This window comes from Protopterus annectens, chromosome 6.part0 (assembly GCF_019279795.1).
Source record: "Protopterus annectens isolate FY-2018-M chromosome 6.part0, PAN1.0, whole genome shotgun sequence".
Classification (NCBI taxonomy): domain Eukaryota; kingdom Metazoa; phylum Chordata; order Ceratodontiformes; family Protopteridae; genus Protopterus; species Protopterus annectens.
Genome location: NC_056737.1, coordinates 734577482 through 734598710, shown reverse-complemented (window position 1 = coordinate 734598710; position 21229 = coordinate 734577482). Strand labels below are relative to the sequence as shown.

Sequence of the window (21229 nt, the reverse complement as noted above, 5' to 3'; positions counted from 1 at the left end):
GCAAGATGCATGAAGGAGTCTCTGGCCATGCAAAGTAGACGCTTGGTGGTAGCAGCGAGGAGCCAATTGTCTAGGTAAGGAAACACCTGAATTCCCTGAAGCCTCAGGTGAGCCGTTACTACTGCAATAAACTTATTAAACACTCTGGGGGCTGTGGTGAGACCAAAGGGTAGGGCTCTGAACTGGAAATGATTGGCTCCCAGCCGGAAGCGAAGAAATCTCCTGGAGCTTCTGCAAATCTTGATGTGGTAGTAAGTGTCCTGGAGGTCTACAGAGTACATCCAGTTGCATCCTCGGAGATAAGGTAGGATGGACTGTAAGGTGACCATCCGGAATTTCTGCTTGGCTACCGACAGGTTCAGGGTAGACAGGTCCAATATGGGTCTGAGGTCCCCAGTCTTTTTTGGCACTAAAAAGAACCTGGAGTAAACGCCTAATCCAGACTGATCTGGGGGAGACCGATTCAATGGCCGATTGTAAAGCAGATTTGAAATTTTGTGCACTGCGGCCTCCCTTTGAGTGGGTGGGACATCCGTGAGGCACTTTGATTGTATAGGTGGGGAGATGAACGGGATGGAGTATCCTCTGGATATTATTTGGAGCACGCAATGGTCCATCGTGATGGACTCCCAAGCAGTAGGTGCAATGACAATCTCCCCCCTGACTATCTCCAGAGTAGGACAGTCGGGAAACCCCTCATGTTGCTGCGCGGGTCGGTCCGAGAAGGTCTCCCGCGACCCGAAGTTCCTCCGACTCCCTCTGCCTCTGGGGTGGCATCTGTCTTGTCCCCCTCTGCCTCTAGGGGATGAGTTGTCCTGAGTGTTGTGGGAAAACTGAGATTTTCGGAACCACATCTTTTTCTGCCCTCTCTGATTCCTAGAAAAGGATCTTTGAGGGCTAGAGAAGCGGACTCCGATGGCAGAGTCTTCCTGCCCTTCTCGCTCTGGACTAAGGTGTCACGAACTGTCTTCTCAAAAAGGGAAGAACCATCAAAGGGAGCATTCATGAAAGACACCTTGAAGGGATCTGCGAATTGACAGTCTGAGCCAGGCGTGCCGCCTCATAGCTACACCAGTCCCAGCTGCCCTAGCCACTCCTTCCATGGCATGGGAAAGAAGATGCATGGACGTGTTAGAAACGTATTTCAGAGTCTACATTTTTCTCGAGAACAGCCGCTTGTCCTCTGGCAACAAGGAAGTTGGGGACGACACAGCAAATTCCGTGACCAGATCTCGCTGGAGTCGAATGACGTGTGCCAAATAATTCAGCACTCATATGGAAAACGTCACTGCAGAAAAAACTCACTTCCCAAAGCGGTCCACCGCCCTAGACTCTTTGTTCGGAGGGTGGACCGAAGAACTTCCCTGAGCCAGTTTTCTCGGTGGCAGCCTCCACCACCATAGCATCCACAGGGAATCCCTTGTACCAAGCCTGTCTGTGGGAGGAGAAAGGATAAGGATCCTGTCTGGGCATTTGGGTATTGGCTCTATGGCGTCAGGCTCCTTCCATGCCCACATGGTGATAAGATCCACTAATGGATCTGCGGGAGGGGACACCCTGGATGTTGATGGGCCTGTACCAAAGGCCTCCAAGAATACTGACTCGTCCATTGAGGGTTTTGGGGCTGATCAACCTCCCCTCTGGCGGAGGATTTCCATGATGTCTCCAAAGGAGACATCCTCGGGAGGTGACCTGGGGGAAGCCTCACCTTCATCCAAGTCAGTATCTTCTGTGAAGGACTTGGGGGAGTCCATGTGCCTCCTCTTACAAGAATGCTTACGTGGGGCCTCCTCAGCGAGACTCAATGAAGAGGGCTCGTAAGTCATGGGGGGGTTCCACGATGGGATCCACCTGGGGGTACTCTGGCACGGGCTGTCCCTGGGACAAGCTGATGGGAGTCGTGACCAAATCCAAGGCAGCCTGGGCGGAGTCCAAGGCAATGGGCTGGGGTCTCAATCTCTGGGAGAGAACCCTCTCCACCATGCCGAAGGCGAGCACACCTCCTTGGAAACCAACAAGGAAGACGTTCTTCCCGGCTCCGTCGTGAGGATCGGGGCAGAGGCCAAGGTAGCCAGGGTTCCACAGGAACGGCTCGGATCCGAAAAAGTCAGAGCTGAAGACATCTCTGTTCCCTCGGATCCGGCTCCCTGTTCTCGGCCCCGAGAATTGCTTGGATCTGAACAAATCTGATCTGAGGAACTCAAGGTAATGGCCGGCGTCGATGTTGGAGGAACCATCGGCACCGAACCCTCAGCTCCTCGGATCCATAAACCCAAAGACTGATGGTCGGATCGGGAAAGGAGAGATAGGATGGAAGAAGGGCATAGAGGTCCCCTCTCCGGCCAGAGAGGGGCCTGGCAAGACTCCCATTTGGATTTGGGTCTGAATGAATCTCCGCATCATCCTGTCCACTTCAAACTCTGACAGACTCCAAGTCGACTGCGAGGAGGCGACCAACTCGGATCTGGCCCTGTGAGACAACCTCGAAGAAGGCCTCCAATCCAAGGGCTCTGTCGGCTCCAGAGAACCTCGGGGAATGGAGCCAAGGAGATGTGGTCCTAACAACTTTCACAGGTGGACTGGGAAAAGGCTCCCGCTCAGGAGATCGCTTGCGGTGCCTCTTTACCCTTTTCTCTCTCTCTCTTTTTTGTCCTTATCTGTAGCTTTTGTCCCTGCCTCAGCAGGCTTAGAGAGAGATTGAGTCCCAGCCTGATGGGGGGGGGGGGGGGGTTGGTCGGCTACAGGAGCCGATGTAGAGGCCATCGTCTCTAAGGCAGAAACTGGTAGCAGGCCCTTGGCTACCAATTTCACCTTCCTCTCTTTAAGGGCTCTGGGACTGAACCCTGCACACATAGCACATGGCAAACTAAGACTGGGAATGCCAAGGCAAATAACACACAGAGTGTGGCCATCAGCCGGTGAAAGCTTGTGGCCACACTGTGCATTTCTTGAACATTGGTTTAGGCTGGTCAGCCATAACACACTCCACTGAGCCAAACGCTAAACTAGAGACGCACACACTCAGGGGTTGGCTAGGCTTACTCTATTCAAGAAAGAAACTCAAACTTTCTAACTACTTACTTTTTTTTTTTTAAACAAACCAACGACAAGACTAAGGGGAGGAAGGGCTATCACAAACAACTACTCTCACACACTAACTTAAGAATCAAAAGTTCCACTTACTCTACCCAACTTGGAGCTACAGAGACCACGATGCGTACGCATGAAGCGGCAAACGGGATCCGAAGGGAGGTGAGGGATTATGGGTAATGGGAGGAGCTTGGAGCAGATGCTTGATAAAATGTTGTCGGCTCGGGTCCGATATGGATCCGAATACCCACAGGTTACAAATAAATTAAGTTAACTACTTCAGATGCGTTTACTCCATGCATTACAGAAATTTCTATTTAAGCCAGTATTGAAAGCTCTATTTAAAGCAGCTCCATCCATGTATGTAAAAACCAAGCAAGTAGCTCCGTTTTAAGCAGTTATGGTTTATTTTCGAAATCTTTGTAGCAGCCTTAAGCAGCTCCGTTGTACAGAAATGTGTATGTGTAAGCACCCCCGGTTTATATTAGAAATCTTGCTAGTGTGTGTGTATGAGAAATCTCTGTAGGTCCGATTTATCTTTATAGCAGCCTTGCAGTGCAGGTCCTTTTTCATTTTGCAGAAGGTCCATTTTACAGAAATCTTTGTGTGTGTGTGTGTGTGTGTGTGTGTGTGTGTGTGTGTGTGTGTGTGTGTGTGTGTGTGTGTGTGTGTGTGGTTTAAATTAGAAATCTTGCAGCTCAATTTTAATGTGTGTGTGAGAAATCTCTGCAGGTCCGATTTATCTTTGTAGCAGCCTTGTAGTGCAGGTCCTTTTTCATTTTGCAGGAGGTCAGTTTTACATTTTACAGAAATCTTTGGTGTGTTTGGTTTACATTAGAAATCTTGCAGCTGCGTTTTAATATGCTTGGGAGAAATCTCTGCAGGTCCAATTTATCTTTATAGCAGCCTTGCAGTGCAGGTCCTTTTTCATTTTGCAGAAGGTCCATTTTGCATTTTACAGAAATCTTTGCAGCAGCTCCATTTTAAGTTGTGGTTTTAAATTAGAAATCTTTGTAGCAGCTCCGTTTTACATAAATATTTGTAGCAAGCAGTGCAGGTCTGTTTTACTATGTATGAGAAATCTGCAGTACAGCTCCTTTTCACTATCTCTGCAATACAGTTCTGTTTTACAGAAATCTTTGTAGCAAGCTGCGTGTGTGTGTGTGTCTGCCATAACTACTGTGCTGGCCAAAAAGAATAATGGGCAGATTATAAGAATTAAATCTTTTTATTTAGTTAGCTTTTTCTTAACTGTGCAACTAAACTGGTCCTTCTTGAGCTGTATACAATTAGCCCTCTTGCATCCCCACAGTGTCAAGGCTGTACCCCAACCATCCTGCTACTTGTGTACATCAAGTTTGAGATAACTATACTGCAGAGAAAGTGGAACTATATGAGATAAAACAATCTAGGAATTAGTGTATAAATCCAGGTTTACTTACCTGTCACTGTTCACACTTCTGAATGATGAGCAGAAGTGCATCAAAAATCTGCCTTGCTTCCTAGTTAAGCAGCATGTTTGTGAGAGCTGGCAGGAAATCTGGCATACCCAGAGAAAAATCCATGGAAGCACGACTGGGGCCATATTTTGATAGGCTGTTCTTCAGTTTGCATTTGAAAGTTGGTATCCCACAATTCCACTGGAGTGGGTGGGGTTACCTAATTATGTACACCAATGTTATGTTAAACAGTGTACAGTTTTGTACCTATTTCTCATGGGACTTTGTCCAGATTTTTGATGTTTCCAGGTTGAGAGGTATGTAGATAAGGGATGTATAATGTTTACAACTGGGAGTGTGTCAGCATGGTTTGTGATGTAAAATGTTTGCAACTAGGATGGTGTTGGTGTAGTTTGTTTTCATTTATATAAATGTATGACTGCCTATGCCATAAGTGATGGTTTAATAAAGTGGTTTCTTGTTTAAAAAAGGCAGAAATTGAATAATTTATGTAAATTTGCTTAGGTTATATGATATATATATATATATCAATACATGTGAAGTATAATGTTTGTAAACGTAAACTTAATAGAATTTGATTACTTTTATATAAATGTAACTTTACTTACATCATAAGTGATAATTCAATAAAGGTGTTTAAAAAAGAAAAAAAATGGTATAAAAAAGAAAGGTATGGTGGCATTATCTTCCTTAACAATTTCCTAAGGTTAAGAATTATAGATTACAACTCTGCACTACTAGCCCTGACAACATTCAAAGCTAAAACACAGCACTGCGACTTTTTTGCAAGTCACTGTTCCCAGACATGATGCATGAAGCCCCTCCTCCATTTTCTCTAATAACTGTGAATTCTTTCAGCTGTAAATATCAACATATGGCCACAAATGATTTCTTTCTGCAAGAAAAATAAAGTTGTATATTTTTTCCTTACTCATGAGTTCTACACGCACCATCCTGTATTGCTTTCAGTAGCTATAAGTCAGTATCAGTGCATCTCTAATTCTTTCTTTTTTTTTTTTTTACTTTGGTCACTGCTAACAGCAATATTGCCCAAAGAATCTCTAGACTGCCTGGTATTGACTTTCCTAGCAAAGATGCTCTGTTCAACCTATGTTATATGCAATTCCTTGCCTGGTCACTATAACACTATCAAATCATACTTCTGTAGGTTAAACTAACATTCTCTGCAATCTTACAGACACATTGGACAAGGACTTTTTTTTTAATTTCTTTGGAAAGAGTCTGTGTTCAATTCCAATCTGAAATTTTCTTCATCATAGACATTCATAGAATGTCACACCCATAAACTACTGCCAACAATTCTTTAAGCATCACTCTTAATTAATAAAAGTACTAACAAATAATTAAGACATAGGCACACATACATTAACACAAAATAAAATGACTTTCATTTACATTCATTGTTACGTTTTCTTTACAGCTTTCATTTAGTTCAAAATCACAAATTGCTCAATTCCTGCCTTCCTTTAAACCTGTCATACTCCTGAACATTTTGTATGTACTGTTCCTACAAACTCAATTTCTTTGTAATTTGTTCCTTCCCATTCCTTAAGATCCAATTTCCATTTTTTTTTAAACTCTTTTACAATACTAAATACTTCAAATACAGCAGGATTAGATGCTGATTTCAATTTTCTAATTGCTTTGCCATCAGAAATAAATTTAGTAAGGCCTTAATATGTCTAGGCAATTCAGGCTATGTGTCTAGCTCAAAAGAATCATTCCCTTAGTTATAGCCATCTGGCTCCCCAAGACTTCTAAACAGTATTCAGCAGGGAATTTTTAAAAATCTAACAGCTCAATACACTCCCAAAAAAACATGTTCCTAGTTGAACCTTTCTTTCCCATTACACCTCCCAACATTTGCTATCTACCCGAGGAAAACATATTTAAAGTCTGCTTAGGGTATAAAAGTAACTATGCAAACACTTGTAAACAAAAATCCTAAACCTTCTGCACTTTGTTGTATACTTTGAAGCAATACACATGCCCTCCCATTGTTCCCTTGTAAATTGTTTTTCCAGTCTCTCTTCCCAATCTTTTCTAACTTCCTCTGACTTATTCTTATAGTCATGCAATTCTTTACATGCCTTACTATGTTATCCCTTTCGCACAACAGCCTCTGCTCTAGATTCAACTTAAACTCTATTTGAGCAGGTCTTTCGATTTGGAGCCCCTATCCCTTTCTCTTTGCCTATACTCTTATCAATCCTTAGTAGGGAAGCTAGTCTCCAACATGCAGTCCAGACTTCTTCTTGGTCTTATGCTACTCTATTACCTTTCCATCTCTTATTTTCTCCTAGTATTTTGGTTGCTTTGCCAGAGTTTACTCCAGCAAATTCCAGCCCACTCTTGCCTTTTTTTCTATATCCCTACTTATAGTCATCCCTACTAGCAAAAAGTACAGTTTTGTACCTACCATAAATGTAGATGTTCGAGGATCCACATTGCTGCAGTCCTATTGGGTAGTCTGCTGTCCAGGGTACTAATGCGCATGACCGACGTCATATCCTCAGTCTTTTCTTGCCCCAGATGTCAGAAGACCCTAAAAAGACAAGGCCCAATATACCTGCACCAAAAATATGTACAATATATACAAAAATATATACAAAATAGCATATAACCTCACCTACACAACCACCCCTAAACACAGAGGGGAAGGAGGGAGACTGCAGCAATGTGGATCCTCGAACATCTACATTTATGGTAGGTACAAAACTGTACTATGTTCTTCATTCCACATTGCTGCAGTCCTAACTATTGGGTAGAATCCCAAAGCAGAGGTAAGGGAGGCTGGCAAATCATAAAGAAGCAGGAGCTGACAACATGCCTTGCAAAATAGCTGTGGCAAAACCAGCCCTAGACTTAGAGTAGAGAGGAAGGTGATAATGCTTAGAGAAAGTATGCACTGAACTCCAAGTAGCTGCCTCCAAAATATCCTTAGTTGCCACCCCCTTTAGAAATGCTGTTGAAGTGGCAGTGGCCCTAGTGGAATGAGGTCTAATCCCAGCTGGAATCTCCTTGCCATGATGGGAATAACAAAATGCAATGCAAAACCCAATCCACCTAGAAATAGTTTGTTTTGACACAGGCTTGCCCTAACTCAAAGCAAAAGAAACAAACAACTGCTGAGACTGCCTAAAATCCTTAGTCCTGCTTAAATAATAACGCAATTGCCTGTGTACATCTAAAGTGTGCAAAATCTTTTCCCCTTTATTTTGGGGGTCTGCATAAAAAGTAGGTAAATGAATAGTTTGGTTTAAAGCCACACTAGAAACCACCTTAGGCATAAAGGAAGGATTAGTGCGTAATGATACCCTATCCTTATGGAAAATCAAAAGGGCTCTACTGCCATAAGGGCCTGCAACTCAGACACCCTTCTTGCAGAAGTAATAGCCAACAGAAAAGCAGTCTTCCATGACAAGTATTTCAATTCAGCAGTAGCCGCAGGCTCAAAAGGTTGTAGAGTAAGTTTTTCCAACACAAAATTGAGATCCCAAGCAGGAGTAGGAGCTCGGGTCTTATATTCTTTGCCCTCTAAGAAACTGCTTGAACAAAGGATGCGAAAACAATGGTGGGTCACAATCATAGTGAGCTGAAATTGCTGCAGCATGAATCTTAATGGAAGAGAAGGACAAACCTTTGTCCAATAACTCAGTAAGATATTGAAGAGCCACACTCAAATTAGGCTCAGAAATCTCCAAATTCTTTGCTGTACTCCAAAATAAAAATCTCCTCCATTTTTCTACTTTCCTTGTACTAGGTCTTCTAGCTTCCATAATCACATTTAAAACTTGTTGAGGAAGTTGAGACCTGCTGTGTTTCAACACAGAATATGCCAGGCTGTTAGATGAAGAGAGTGAAGCTTGACATTGAGCAGATGACCGTCCTTCTGAGATAACAGATGTGGAATCAAAGGTAAAGGTCATGGAGGCTTCCTTACCAGACTCCTTAGTAGTGGGTACCAGTGTTGGCGAGGCCAATCTGGAGCTATTAAAATCATCCTTGGCTTGTCTTGTCTGACCTTTAAGAGCACCTTTGGAAGAAGAGGCAGAGGTGGAAAGGCATACACATGAAGATTTTTCCAACTGAAAGAAAGAGCATCCACTTTCCAAGCTGTGTGATGAAACCCTTTGTGCAAAACTTTGGCAGCTGGTGGTTTAGTGGAGAAGCGAACAGATCTATGTCTGGAGTTCCCCATGACACTGTCAATTTCTGAAATACATGAAGATCCAGTTTCCACGGGATCCATGATTTGTCTGCTTAACACATCTGCTAAGGAGTTCTGTGCTGCAGAAACCTTGCCTGAAGAGTTAGTTGCAAGCTGGTCTCCCATAAAATCATTGCTTGCCTGCATAGAGGATAAGAATGTGTTCCCCTTGTTTGTTGATGTACCACATGACAGTTGTGTTGTCTGTTAGAATCAACACCTGCCCTGGAAGAAGTAACTCCTTGAAAGCCATTAATGCAAACTGGACTGCTAACATCTCCTTCATGTTGATATGTAGATGCTGTAGTCTGGCAGGCCACTTGTCTTGTATCCACTTTCCATTTAGATGAGCTCCCAAGCAATGTCCGAGGCATCTGTCGTTAAAATCTGACTCTGGCGGGTCACAGAGAGTCCCTTGTTTAGGTGACATTCCTGAGCCCACCACAAAAATTCTTTTTGAAGGCAAGGTATTATTTGAATGACAGTGTCCAAATCCTGGCAGTGCTGTGTCCATACATTTTGAGATACCATTGCAGCTTCCTCATATGCAGTTTGGCATTGGGAAGCACCAGAATACAAGATGCCATGAACCCTAATGCTTGAAGGACTGTCCTTGCAGTCAGCACGGACTGATGAGATAGTTGATGGAAGTAAAGGGATAGACTCTTTTGTTTGTCCGGTGTTATAAATTCCATCTGGGTTGCTGTATTCAGTCTCACACCCAGAAAGCACATGTCTTGAGAGGGTACTAGACTGGACTTTATTTCGTTCACAGAATACCCTAGGCATCTTAGCACTGCTATAACATATTCCAGATGCTGTAGAAGGTCTTCCTTTTCTTGAGCCAGAATCAGGCAGTCGTCCAAGTAAGGATAGATTTGAATTCCTTTTAGCCTGAAGTAAGCTATCACTGGAGCCAGAACCTTTGTGAATACTCTGTAGATAAGCCAAAGGGCAATGCAGAGAACTGATAATGAGAATTTCCAGCTCGCAGATACTTCGTGCCACTTAGTCTTATAGGCACATGAAGGTAAGCTTCCTTGAGATCTAAAGTTACCATCCAGTGATCTTTGCCCAGCAGAGGTAAAAGCTGTTGTAACGTCAACATCTTGAACTTGGGAATGTCCAGATAAGTGTTGAGGATAGATAAATCCAAAATTGGTCTCCACGTGTTCCCCTTCTTTGGTACTAGGAACAGGCGAGAATAAAATCCTAGGCCCCTTTCTGATACAGGGACTGGCTGAATGGCCCTATTTGGAGTAACAGAGAAATTTGCTTGTGAGCCTCTTTCTTTGTGGAGGAGGCATGCCTTTGAAAGGGGGCAATGTATGGAAATAAAACCTGTAACCGTGGTGAATGATATCCAAGACCCATCTGTCTTCAGTAATTAAATCCCAATTTTCTTTGAAAAGAGACAGTCTTCCTCCCAAAGGAGCTGCCAGACGAGAATCTACTGGCAGCTGAAAAGGCAGGTCATTGGGTCTGTTTACGAAAGGACTGACCCCTGCCCTCACCAGAAGTCTGAGCAGGTGAACTCCCTGTTCTAGGCCTAAAAGAACCTTGAGCTCTGCCCCTACCACATCTAGACCTACCCCTAGACTGGGAATCATAAGCAGGATATGCCCATCCCTTAGTAGGCCAATTTCTACTACAGGTCCGTGGCTGCACCTGCAAAAAATCTTTAACAGTTTGCATAGACTTAGCTTTGTCCTCCATTTTCTTTAAAACTGCTTCCACAGGCGAACCAAACAACACATCAGACTGTAAAGGAGCATCCAAAATCCTTGTCTTAACATGCTCAGCTAAATTCTGATCCCTCAACCAGGCATGCCTGCGAAGAACAGAACTAGTGGCAGCCACCCTCGAGGAGGCCTGTACAGCATCAAAACCACATTGCAAAGAATGCTTACCCACTTGTTCAGACACATGAACTAAATCCAGCAACTCTTTACACTCAATACCTTCAAAGCATCCACCTTAGATTTCAGTTGTGAAAGGAGATAATTTTGATATTTTAGCATGTGAAACTGACAATTCAACGCCCTCATGGCTAAAGTGGAAGAAGTATACACTTTCTTTCCCCATCTATCCAAAGCCCTTGCCTCTTTATCAGTGGGAACAGGGTTTTTAACCACAGAGGCCTTAACACCTTTAGGTCCCTGAGAAACAGTTTCCGGGTCTGCCCTAGGACTCTTAAAAAGATACTTATGAGCTTCAGGCACCCTATAGTACCTATCAGGTTTAACAGGAGCAGGAGGCAGAGTCAGGGTTCAGGGAAGCCTCTGCAAAAACATCTTCCACCACATTCAACACAGGAGGTATAGCTAAGGGCCTATGCTGGGGTAAAAACAAGAATTCCCTTTGCCTGGAATCAGAGTAATCCTGGCCTTCCCATTTAAAGTGCTCCCTCATGGAATGCAGAGTCTCTGAAAATGAGAAATCCTCAGGAGGAGAAGCTGTAGGAGTGGAATCATCCACATCAGAATCAGAATAAGGAGGATACTCCTGCAAATCTTCCGCAGAAGACTCAGAAGCCTCTGAACACTGTTCAAAACTATCAAACTCGGGTTCCACCCTAGGCCTCTTATCAGGAGGGCATAGAACCTCTAATCATAGTAATCAAATCTTCTGCCATTTTAAGCATATGTTTCTTAGGCACAGAACCTGAAGTGCTAGGAGAAACCCCACTGAAGCTAAACTTGGCCTACCTCTCAAAGAAGTTTTGGAAACAGAAGGAGAGGCTCTAACTACCTTGGGAAGAGAGGGAAGAACAGTTACCTGAGAAGCCCCTCAGCCTGGCCTACCTCCTGAGAAGGCACATCCTGTAACAGTAAAGTCTCTGCCTGAGACTCCAAAGAAACTCCTGGCAAAACCTCTGGCTCCACTGAGGACTGCCGGTTCATCAACCGCCGGAGCATCCGGCGGCATTTTATGCTTCCCAAACACTAACCTGGCACAGTCTAACCTTCTCTTAATAGTGCATCCAACAACGCCTAAACAAGGTATACACAAGGTATGGTAATCCCTATGAGGTATCTGTTTCCCACAAGAAATACAGTTATTCACTTTTTCTGACATCCGTTAAATACTGAGGCAAGAAAAACCAAAATATTCTAACAACTCTGATTCAAATTTCAGAACGCCAACCTGCACCTGCTTCTGCATCGGACCATAAAGACTGAGGATATGGCGTCGGTCATGCGCTCTGGTATTCGGGCCGACTGGACAGCGGACTACCCAATAGTTAGGACTGCAGCAATGTGGAATGAAGAACATTTTCATTTCTCTCCATTCCTGCTTATTTCTTGGAATACTTTATGCAATTTTATGAATATAATATTCTGTATGATATTCTCCCCCGAAGATCTGCATCCAAAATATCACTCATTTTTTGAATGCCCTTCTTGATTCATCATCCTTTTCTACTTTGAATTATATCTTCTGCTTCTGTTATATGAGCCTTAATTGATTCAGATCAAGCAATCCTAAATCACCTTGTTCTATTGGGAGGATTCTGGTTAAATCTTGCCCTCTTCCCCTCCAAAAAAAAAATCCTTCAACTCTGTTGTCATCCACAACTTCTCTGGTTGATAAAAATATGCCTGACCTGTATATAAAACTAAAGGTACTAAAATATTTTCAGTGCTTGTATTTTACTTCCATAAAAAACAGCTTCCAGTTGCTCAGTTTTTGTACTTCTATCCAGTTTAGTCTATTCCCATATACCCTTCGCTCCCATAACAGAAGTCTTTTAATCCGCACTCCTAAATACTGTATCTTGGCGTGTTCCCACAAAAATGGGTATTGCTGAATCACTTCATCTGTGGGTATATAATGTATGGCTATAGCCTTAGTTTTATTTACATTCATTTTATATACTAAGACAAAAATCGCCGAAAATGTTACACAGCAATGCAATGTCATTTTCTGAATTTATCAAGTAAAAAGTAATACCTGAAAATAAAGCAAACTTTTCTTGATTAAACATACCAATTATATCCTTAAGTCTGAGTCCCTTACTTTGTCAGTGGCTCTAAATAAAAAACAAATAACGGGGAAAGAGGACACACTGCCTGCTTCCTCTATTTAAACAACTTATGCGAGAGGAACCCCCCTACTTGCCTCTGATCCTTCTCCTATATTAACTTTTAGATATTGATCCTCATCTTCCTGTAACATTGTCATATGTCTTCCATAAACATTTACATTTCTTCTCTTTCCTGGTTTCCACATTCCTCTGCTTTATACAAATTTCTTTCAAAATATTTCTCATACCTCTATAGTATCTCTGGTTATTTTTCTTGTTGTAGGCTGCCTAAGTTTGGCAAAAACTCTACTTTCAGTTGCCAAAGTCGTTTTGCTAAAGTTTTTAAGCTCCAGAGTTATCAAAAAAGGTTGCTTAACAGCAACCTTACCAGACTTAAGCATATTATCCCCCTACTCCCTTATTTTCATTTTAGTATTCTGACCCGAAACTACTCGTGGACACTTGACTAAGGAGAATGGAGGCATGCAATCAGCTGGCCATGCTTACTTCAACAAGGAATGTTAACAGTAAGCAGCTCTGCTCTTTCCCTGAAGCACTGGAAGCAGTTTACACAGTATTCAGAGAAATAATACCTCCTATGTGCTACCCAAGCTCCTTCAGCTCTCCACTCTCCACTAGAAGAGGGGAAGGGAGCAGACCACAACCTTACATTCCACTCTTTCCCCTGCCTGCATCCTACAGTGCTGGGACCATTAGTTAAGCTCTGGGTGACTGGGTCACAGTTAAGGTTTCACTCCTATAAGCCATAAACCTAAAATCCAATACTTTTCTTAAGACACAGTTATTTCAGACGTAGCAAGTACCACAATGTCTGCATGTGTTACGCTTTGGCATTTGCATAACTGCTCATTCTTTTTGGATCAGGTTTTTGGACCATGTGAAATTAGAATCTGATGCAAGTATTTTCAGACCTATCATTCCGATTTTACATTTGCTCCAATGTAGAGAGGAATAATGCTGTTACAAACCATCTAAGAGCTGTATTGGTGTCTTAAGCTATTCTAGTGTCTGAACCCACAGCATAATAAGATAAATACATTTACAACACATTCCAAACATTCAACTGCTTTGGTTAAAAGCAATTTGGAATACCTCTGGTAGTGACAAAAATACAAACTGAAGTTTAAATAAAATGTTCTTTCCTAACGGCATATTCAATGTACATATTCTGGTGTCTGCTTCATCTTACAAAAGCATTTGAAATTCTTGAACTAACCTCTTCAACAGCAAGTAGGGTGTAATGAATGCCATCTCAATCACTTTATTCAGGTCTTATGAATCAATGAAAGCACAGACTTCATCTTTCATTACAATAATGAACATAGCACTCATTCATTCAGTTGTCTCTGACTGTTTAACAGCATCTAAGGTCTCCTTTCACTTTAATTCCTGTTCAGCTTTACTTGTGTGCTGCTTACCGGCCATCTTTACCAACTGGGACTGAGGTACAAGAGGGGAGGCTGATGCCTGGTTGTGCGTAGGTTTGTAGCTGGAAGGTTTGCTAGCAATCCGGTGGGACTGGAGAGGCCTAGCAACTGCAGAAGTCTTAGCTAAGGTAGTCGGTCTGGTTCTGGTCTCATGTCGAAGAGAAGAGGCGTCAGAAGCTGGTGCCTGCAAAGTGTCTCCGGACCCATCTGAGGTGGCGACAGGCAGAGGGTCTGAAGACAAAATAGCAGCCTGTGGCATGGAGGACTCCGTAAAGGTCTCGGCAGAGGCTTGCGGCTGAAAATCTGTGGACTGCAGGGGCTGCAAAGGCACCTCACTGACTAACGCTGTGCTAACGACCAATTTTACTGGGGCGTCATCAGTAGATTTAACCCTAGGCCTGTCGCGGTGCTTGTCTTTGCGTTTCCTAGGAATATCCGAAGTCGGAAGACCAGAAGATGCCATACCGACGAACTTAGGCCAGACTCCGAAATGCTTATACAAAATCTTAGCGCTACGGCGTATGGTACACGGGTTAAAAGAAGCACACAGATCGCAGTTAGGGATGTCGTGCTCAAGGCCCAAACAAGTTATACAATAGGAACGGAAATCACGGTGCGGAATCTGTTTTCCACAGGCAAGACTGTTATTAACTTTACCTGACATTTGTTAAAACAAGAAAAGAGGATCCCCAATGGGGTAGTTATCTGAAAGCGTCGTCAACTTGGTAGTCTGAAAGCAAACCAAAGATAAACAGCCGACCGGCACTAGTGCGAATTGCATCTGCTTCGGGCTACGCAGCAAGAAAGACTGAGGAAATGGCGTTGGCTGCCTCCCTTTATACCCGACGTACTGACATCAGTTTTACAACCGGAGGCAGCCGACGTCATATACCAAGGACTCTGGTATTCGGGCCAACTGAGGGCTACCGGAAGCCGAATGACCAATATGTGTGGACTGCAACAGTGAAACACTTAGAACAACATTCTGCTACTGTACCAGATTTAAATTCTACAATCTGTCAATTGCTTCTCATCTCCCCCAGCACTATGCTTTGCACCCATACCTCGCTGACTCTACATTTTCACACACTACAGTATCATGTGTTTTCACTTCCACAGTGCCCATATGTTCATCTCCATGTTTCTATTCAATAACATTCGTACTTTGAACACACTTTTTTTACTTTTACACACATTACAGAATATTTTTTCTACCACATATTCTACAGGACTGATTAAAAATCGAGCAACTCAGTGTCATATCTACAGTCACACCTAGTGCTGACCTTAATGACAATGATGCAGTCATTATGTCCTCCATTGTATATGCTTTATTACAACACACAGCCTCATGGCTTTTTCATTTCTGCTACTCCTTCCCCTGCCTGCATCCTACAGTGCTGGGTCCATTAATCAAGCTCTGGGTGTCTGGGTCACAGTTAAGGCTTCACTCCTACAAGCCATGAACCTAGGATCCAATACCTTTCGTAAGGCACAGTTATTTCGTATCCATTACTTCTTATTCAGTATTTGATTCAAAATGCATCCTATACACATTTATTTCATTAGTTAACTTACCTGTGCAACAGTAATTTCACCTACTCTGCACACATCCACAGCGGTTGACAAGGTCTGGCCTCTCTTAAATGCCTGCCCCTTGTTTCATTTCTCTTTACACAAAATAATTTTGTCTTGTTTCAGAGCAATGAGGATCACCAAATTTTGTCTTTGGGTACCTTCAGTTTAGTGACGCACATATATATGCAGTACATGACCTCAGACAAATGCATAAATAAAAATTCTAAGTTCCAATTATAATGCATTGTTTCTGTGCTGCTGCATTTTCTTTCTCCTCAGAAAAGTAAAAGGCGTCAACTCCATTGTTTTTTCCCCAGCAATATGCAGGAACATAACACAGTATATGTCAGATTTTTCAGTGAGGAATAATACATTCCTGGACCCAAAGCTTCCAGTTTTAAGTCAAGTTTTCCACTATACTCCAGAGATGGTTGTTAATTTTTCCTTCGAAAAACTTCTGCACTTCCAAAAAGATAATCATGAAAACTATTTACTTTCTTAATTCAGCAGGTTTTTTTTCTGTTTACAGATTCTTCACCACTGTGACACCAAGTTATATCAGGAATCTTATAAACACAGAGATGACAGATGTGATCTATGATCCACAACTTCTTGCATTCAAAATGGAGTTCTCTACAATGCGTGAGAAAATGAAATAATCATTGAAGCTAGCTCATTAACACTTAAAAAGCATATAACCCACATTTAGTAACCAGAAACTGAGCTTCCACCAGGCATCCACATATACTAGATGATGAGATCCTAAAATGCAAAGTCCTGGCATGATATGATCATACAGGCCTTTATCAACTGGGCCAGCATAGCACTGGAAATTGTCAATCCTTCATACAGATACTCCAATCGGTGAATGGATGACCCTGGAATGTCTATCCCTGAGATCAGGTTAGTAACCTATAAGGCTCTAGCTAGTAATACAAAGATATGGCAATTCAAGAACCTTATACACTCTCCCAGAGTAGAAGCTGCTAGCATGACTGCTCGATCTCACTCTCCTCGACTTGACACAAATACCTGGTTAGGGCTTAAACAATCTAACAAAGGGCAACTTCACAACTTGCAGGGTTCTAAGGTGTGAGCTGGCTGAACACAGGACTTACCTGAATGAGTTTCTTAAGCTTGAACTGTCACTGTGCCAGAGGCAGTGCTTTGAGACTTACTTGGGGCTGCGAGATCCATCAGTCTTACAGAATAATCCATTAATTCGCCCTCCTTCAGCACTGAGCAGCCTGACTGAACGTCTGGCACTTCTGGCAAATGGCAAGATGATATCCTTCCACAAGACTGTACAGGTGAGGGTCCAGTATAGTATGATGATGGATCTTTAAAAGTTTAGGCATAGGAATGCAGCTTTACAGACAACTGCAAGGACAGACATCCAAACCGTGCATGGGACCAGATTTGAACTCGTTAAGGCTAGGGAACTGTGTGCTTAAGATGCTACCACATTACATTATGGCATCACTAGAATGGGCAAGATGATGTAAACAAATATGACCTTACACAAAAAGCTATTGAATTCTAATTGGCAGAGAAAAAACACCAATCAACCAAGGAAGGTCCCCTACATTACATCACAAAAATATTTGAAACAAAAAATACATGCTACAGTTGCTTCTGGATCATAACTGATGTCTCTATAGTACAGTTTTCATCAGCTCAACAACATGTGCATATACAGTCCTGCACACGCATAAAAAACAAATGATTTTTGCAATGCTAACCTGTATAATTTTAGTAAAGACAGCAATCATGCCCCATAACTGACTTTAGCTTGCATTTTTTGTTGCAACTGTTTACTTTTTTATACTTATTTTTCACCACCAGTGATGCTGCAGCTGGTTTTGTAATATGACGATCACAAAACATGTTTAAAAAAACACCAGTCATAAAAAACATTTTAGAAATTTTTTAAAACTGTATAAAGTCATAAAATATGAAAGAATTCAACAGCAGGTTAACTGCAGCATGTTTCTTTTATGGGGCAACGACAAAGGTAAGCAGTAACACTAAAAAACATAGGCATCATTAAGTCAATGGATGGCAGCAAATGGAATAAATGAAAGAAAAACATCTGATGCAGCACAAATTCTTGTGTTCAGAACAAATCATCTAGCAACAGCAAAACTGACAGGGAATCCTGAAAATAACACAAGTGGTTGGTACACACAGTGCTGTCGACCTACCTATAGTATAACCAAAAAGGACCAGATCTTGGAACTATTTCATCAAGCTCTTAGCATCTCTCAGCATTAAGCCACAAGTTGCAAATTGCAACACCTAGAACAGAAAGGCCCACCATACTACTGTAGTGGTGTCACATCGGCAGTAATGGCGGTCATCCTACTAGGCTAGCTCATCTTAAGAATTACACAGCCCTGACTTTCATTTGGTTCACAGTTTTCCTGCCCTTCTCTATTTCAGGTGCCTTTACTCATCGCCATTCATTTAGCTTTACTTACTAATCAAGACATCTACAATTTTCAGAACTGTTCGTCTGTGCCTCCAGTCCAAACCCTTCACTCTGCTGTCAGGCACCAGTAATCCTCGACTCTTATCTTTTACTATACTCCCCTAATGTCTCCAATAGTTAAAAAAATTAAGCCAAAGAGCTCATACAGGAGTCCTAATTTAAAGTTTCTTCTTTCCCTACTTCCGTGAATCATCTTCACTTTTGTACCTCTTCTTCCCCCATACTTATGCCACCTGTCACACAGTACTCCTATTTCTTCCCTCTCACTATGATAGTACAGTATCCATACTACTTGCTAAGAATTAACATTCTGTAAATGTGTTTTTACTTCATAGGCTCACATGTGTGTACTAGGCTAATGGCCCTGGATCCTTTACAAGCCTAGCCCATGGGATTACCCTGGCATCGTGCCACCCGACCTTAGTTCCCAGTGCCTCTGTCAAGTAAAGCCACTGGAGTGATCCCTGGGGTGAATTTTCTATTTCTCATCCACTCATCAAGATTTCTCTTGAAGAGGACCAGTGAGGTGCTCTGCTTGACATGTATGGGAAGTCTATTCCATAGCATGGGCAGTCTCTGGCTTATGAACCTGTCCCTCCAGCATGTTCTGTTGATTGTGGTAATGAGGTTGAGGTCTCTGGGGCGTGTGGTGTGGAGGGATTGGGATTTCTTTAGATGTAGCATTTCTAACAGAGCTGGGTCAGACATGACTTTGTAAGTCAAGCACAGATCGCCTCTATGGAGGTGATATGAGACAGAGAATAGTTGGAGTTTTTTTAGTCTGTCCATATAGGATAAATGTTTAAGGCCTAGGATCCTCTTTGTGAGGTACTTCTGTGCCCTCTCCAGTTGTTGCATGTGCTTAGTGAGGTACATGCCAAATGGTGCATTGTACTCGATGACTGGCCAAATAAGGGAGAGTAGAGGGAGACGATGACCTCTCTTCCTGGATGCAAAACCGTTAGTAATGAGATGTGCCACATAGGACTTTCTGACCACAGTGGCAAAGTGGTGGTCAAAAGAGAGGTTGCTGTGAACCTGTGTTCCCAGATCTCTTATAATGCCTTCTGTGTTCAGTGGACTACCATCGATGAGGTAAATTATTCATGGGAACTGGGTTTTCCCCAAAGAGGATGATGACATTTTTTGGCATTAAGCTTAAGGCCACGGTTCTGACACCAGTCGTTGGTCTCAGTGAGGCCTTTCTGTAGGATGGCAACAGCACTCTGGGAGTTAATAATAGGTCCCAACTTGCAAGTGGCTACAAACTTTGTCAGCCAGAGTCCCTTCGTGTTGGCCTGAACTTCAGAGAAGTAGACACCAAACAGGACAGGACCCAGGGCCGAACCCTGTGAGACTCCGCTCATGACTGATCAGCAGTCTGACTTGGCGTCAGCTACTTTCACATTGTGGGTTCTACCTGTGAGCCAGTTTGCAACCCACCTAGTGATATAGGGGTTGATGCCTAGCTTAGTGAGTTTTTCTATGATTCCTGAGTGGGGAATGGTATCAAAGGCCTTGGCCAGATCAAGGTAGGCTGTATGAACCACCTTGCCTTCATCCACAGCTCTGATTATGGACTCAAAAAAGTTGACCAAGTTGAGCAGGCATGATCTACCCTTAACAAAATCAAACTGTGTGGGATCCAGAGTTTGGAGACTCCCTAAATCCTTGTTTATTAGGTCCATGATGATGGGTTCCACAGCATTGCATATCAGACTCATCAAGCTAATGGGGTGATAGTTCCCAGGGTATGTAGTCGCTCCTCCTTTGTGGAGGGGGATGACTGTTGCAGTGAGCCATTCGGTAGGGACAAAGCCCGAGGTGAGGCTGTGATTGAACAGGGCACACAAGTGAGGTGCCAGTTCACTCTGTAGTTCATGTAGAACAGAGCCAGGGATATTGTCAGGTCACACAGAAGCTGTATTCTTGGCCTTGGACAATGCTGTTTTAACCTGTGCAGCAGTAATACTGGGTGCCTGGCAATCTAGTGGTATTGTGACTAGTCTCTACAGGGGAGGTAAAGTTGGCACTGAATCTGTAATTAACCAGCGGTATTTAAAAATGGGACCTTGTCCCTCAACAAACAAATCCTAATGTTCAAAACTGAAATGTCAGTATATATATATATATGTATATATATGTATATATATATATATATATATATATATATATATATATATATATATACATACATACATATATATATATATATATATATATATATACACATATATATAGATATATATCTATACATATATATATATATATATCTATACGCATACATATATATATATATATACATACATATATACACACATACACACACATATACCCACACACGCATATATATATATATATATATATATATTTATATATATATATATATATATATATATATATATATATATATACACACACACACACACATATACAAATTTTAATACCTTACACCATAAACTAGGATCAAATTAACATTTCACAATATACAATGCTCTGAAGTGAAGCACTTACTGTTTCAACAGGTCATCTTCCAAGACTGCAGAAGATATCTGGAAATAAAGGGGGGGAAAAAGAACAGCTATAACAAACCACAGTTGCAACGGTTACAACAACATGTATGTAATAGTTTCTCAAAAAAGCATTCCAGGCACAATATGCAGCAACTGTACCCTACTGCTGATGCTGAACAATACAAACAAGTTATAACAATGGACGGCAAGAAGGGTCACTGTCAGATAGAGATCCAATGATACTGAACACTTGGTGTGCACCTGCTAGACCTGATACTAGGACAGCACTTTACAGAACTGCAATTGGGGGAAAAACGCATAAACAAAAACCTCCTGGGAGGCCAGAGGTTGGAAAAATGTTAAAGACTCAAGTCCTGAAGCATTAGAGTAC

The 21229-nt window shown here is 42.3% G+C and overlaps 1 protein-coding gene across 1 annotated transcript in view; it reads right to left on the bottom strand.

Moving 5' to 3' along the window:
• Positions 1-21229, bottom strand: part of KTN1 (kinectin 1) — a gene marked incomplete in the record, with an annotated part of 2305074 nt that overhangs the window by 1279146 nt on the left and 1004699 nt on the right. The window contains 1 exon segment of the mRNA XM_044074427.1: positions 20840-20877. Coding sequence (XP_043930362.1) covers positions 20840-20877 — 38 coding nt within the window.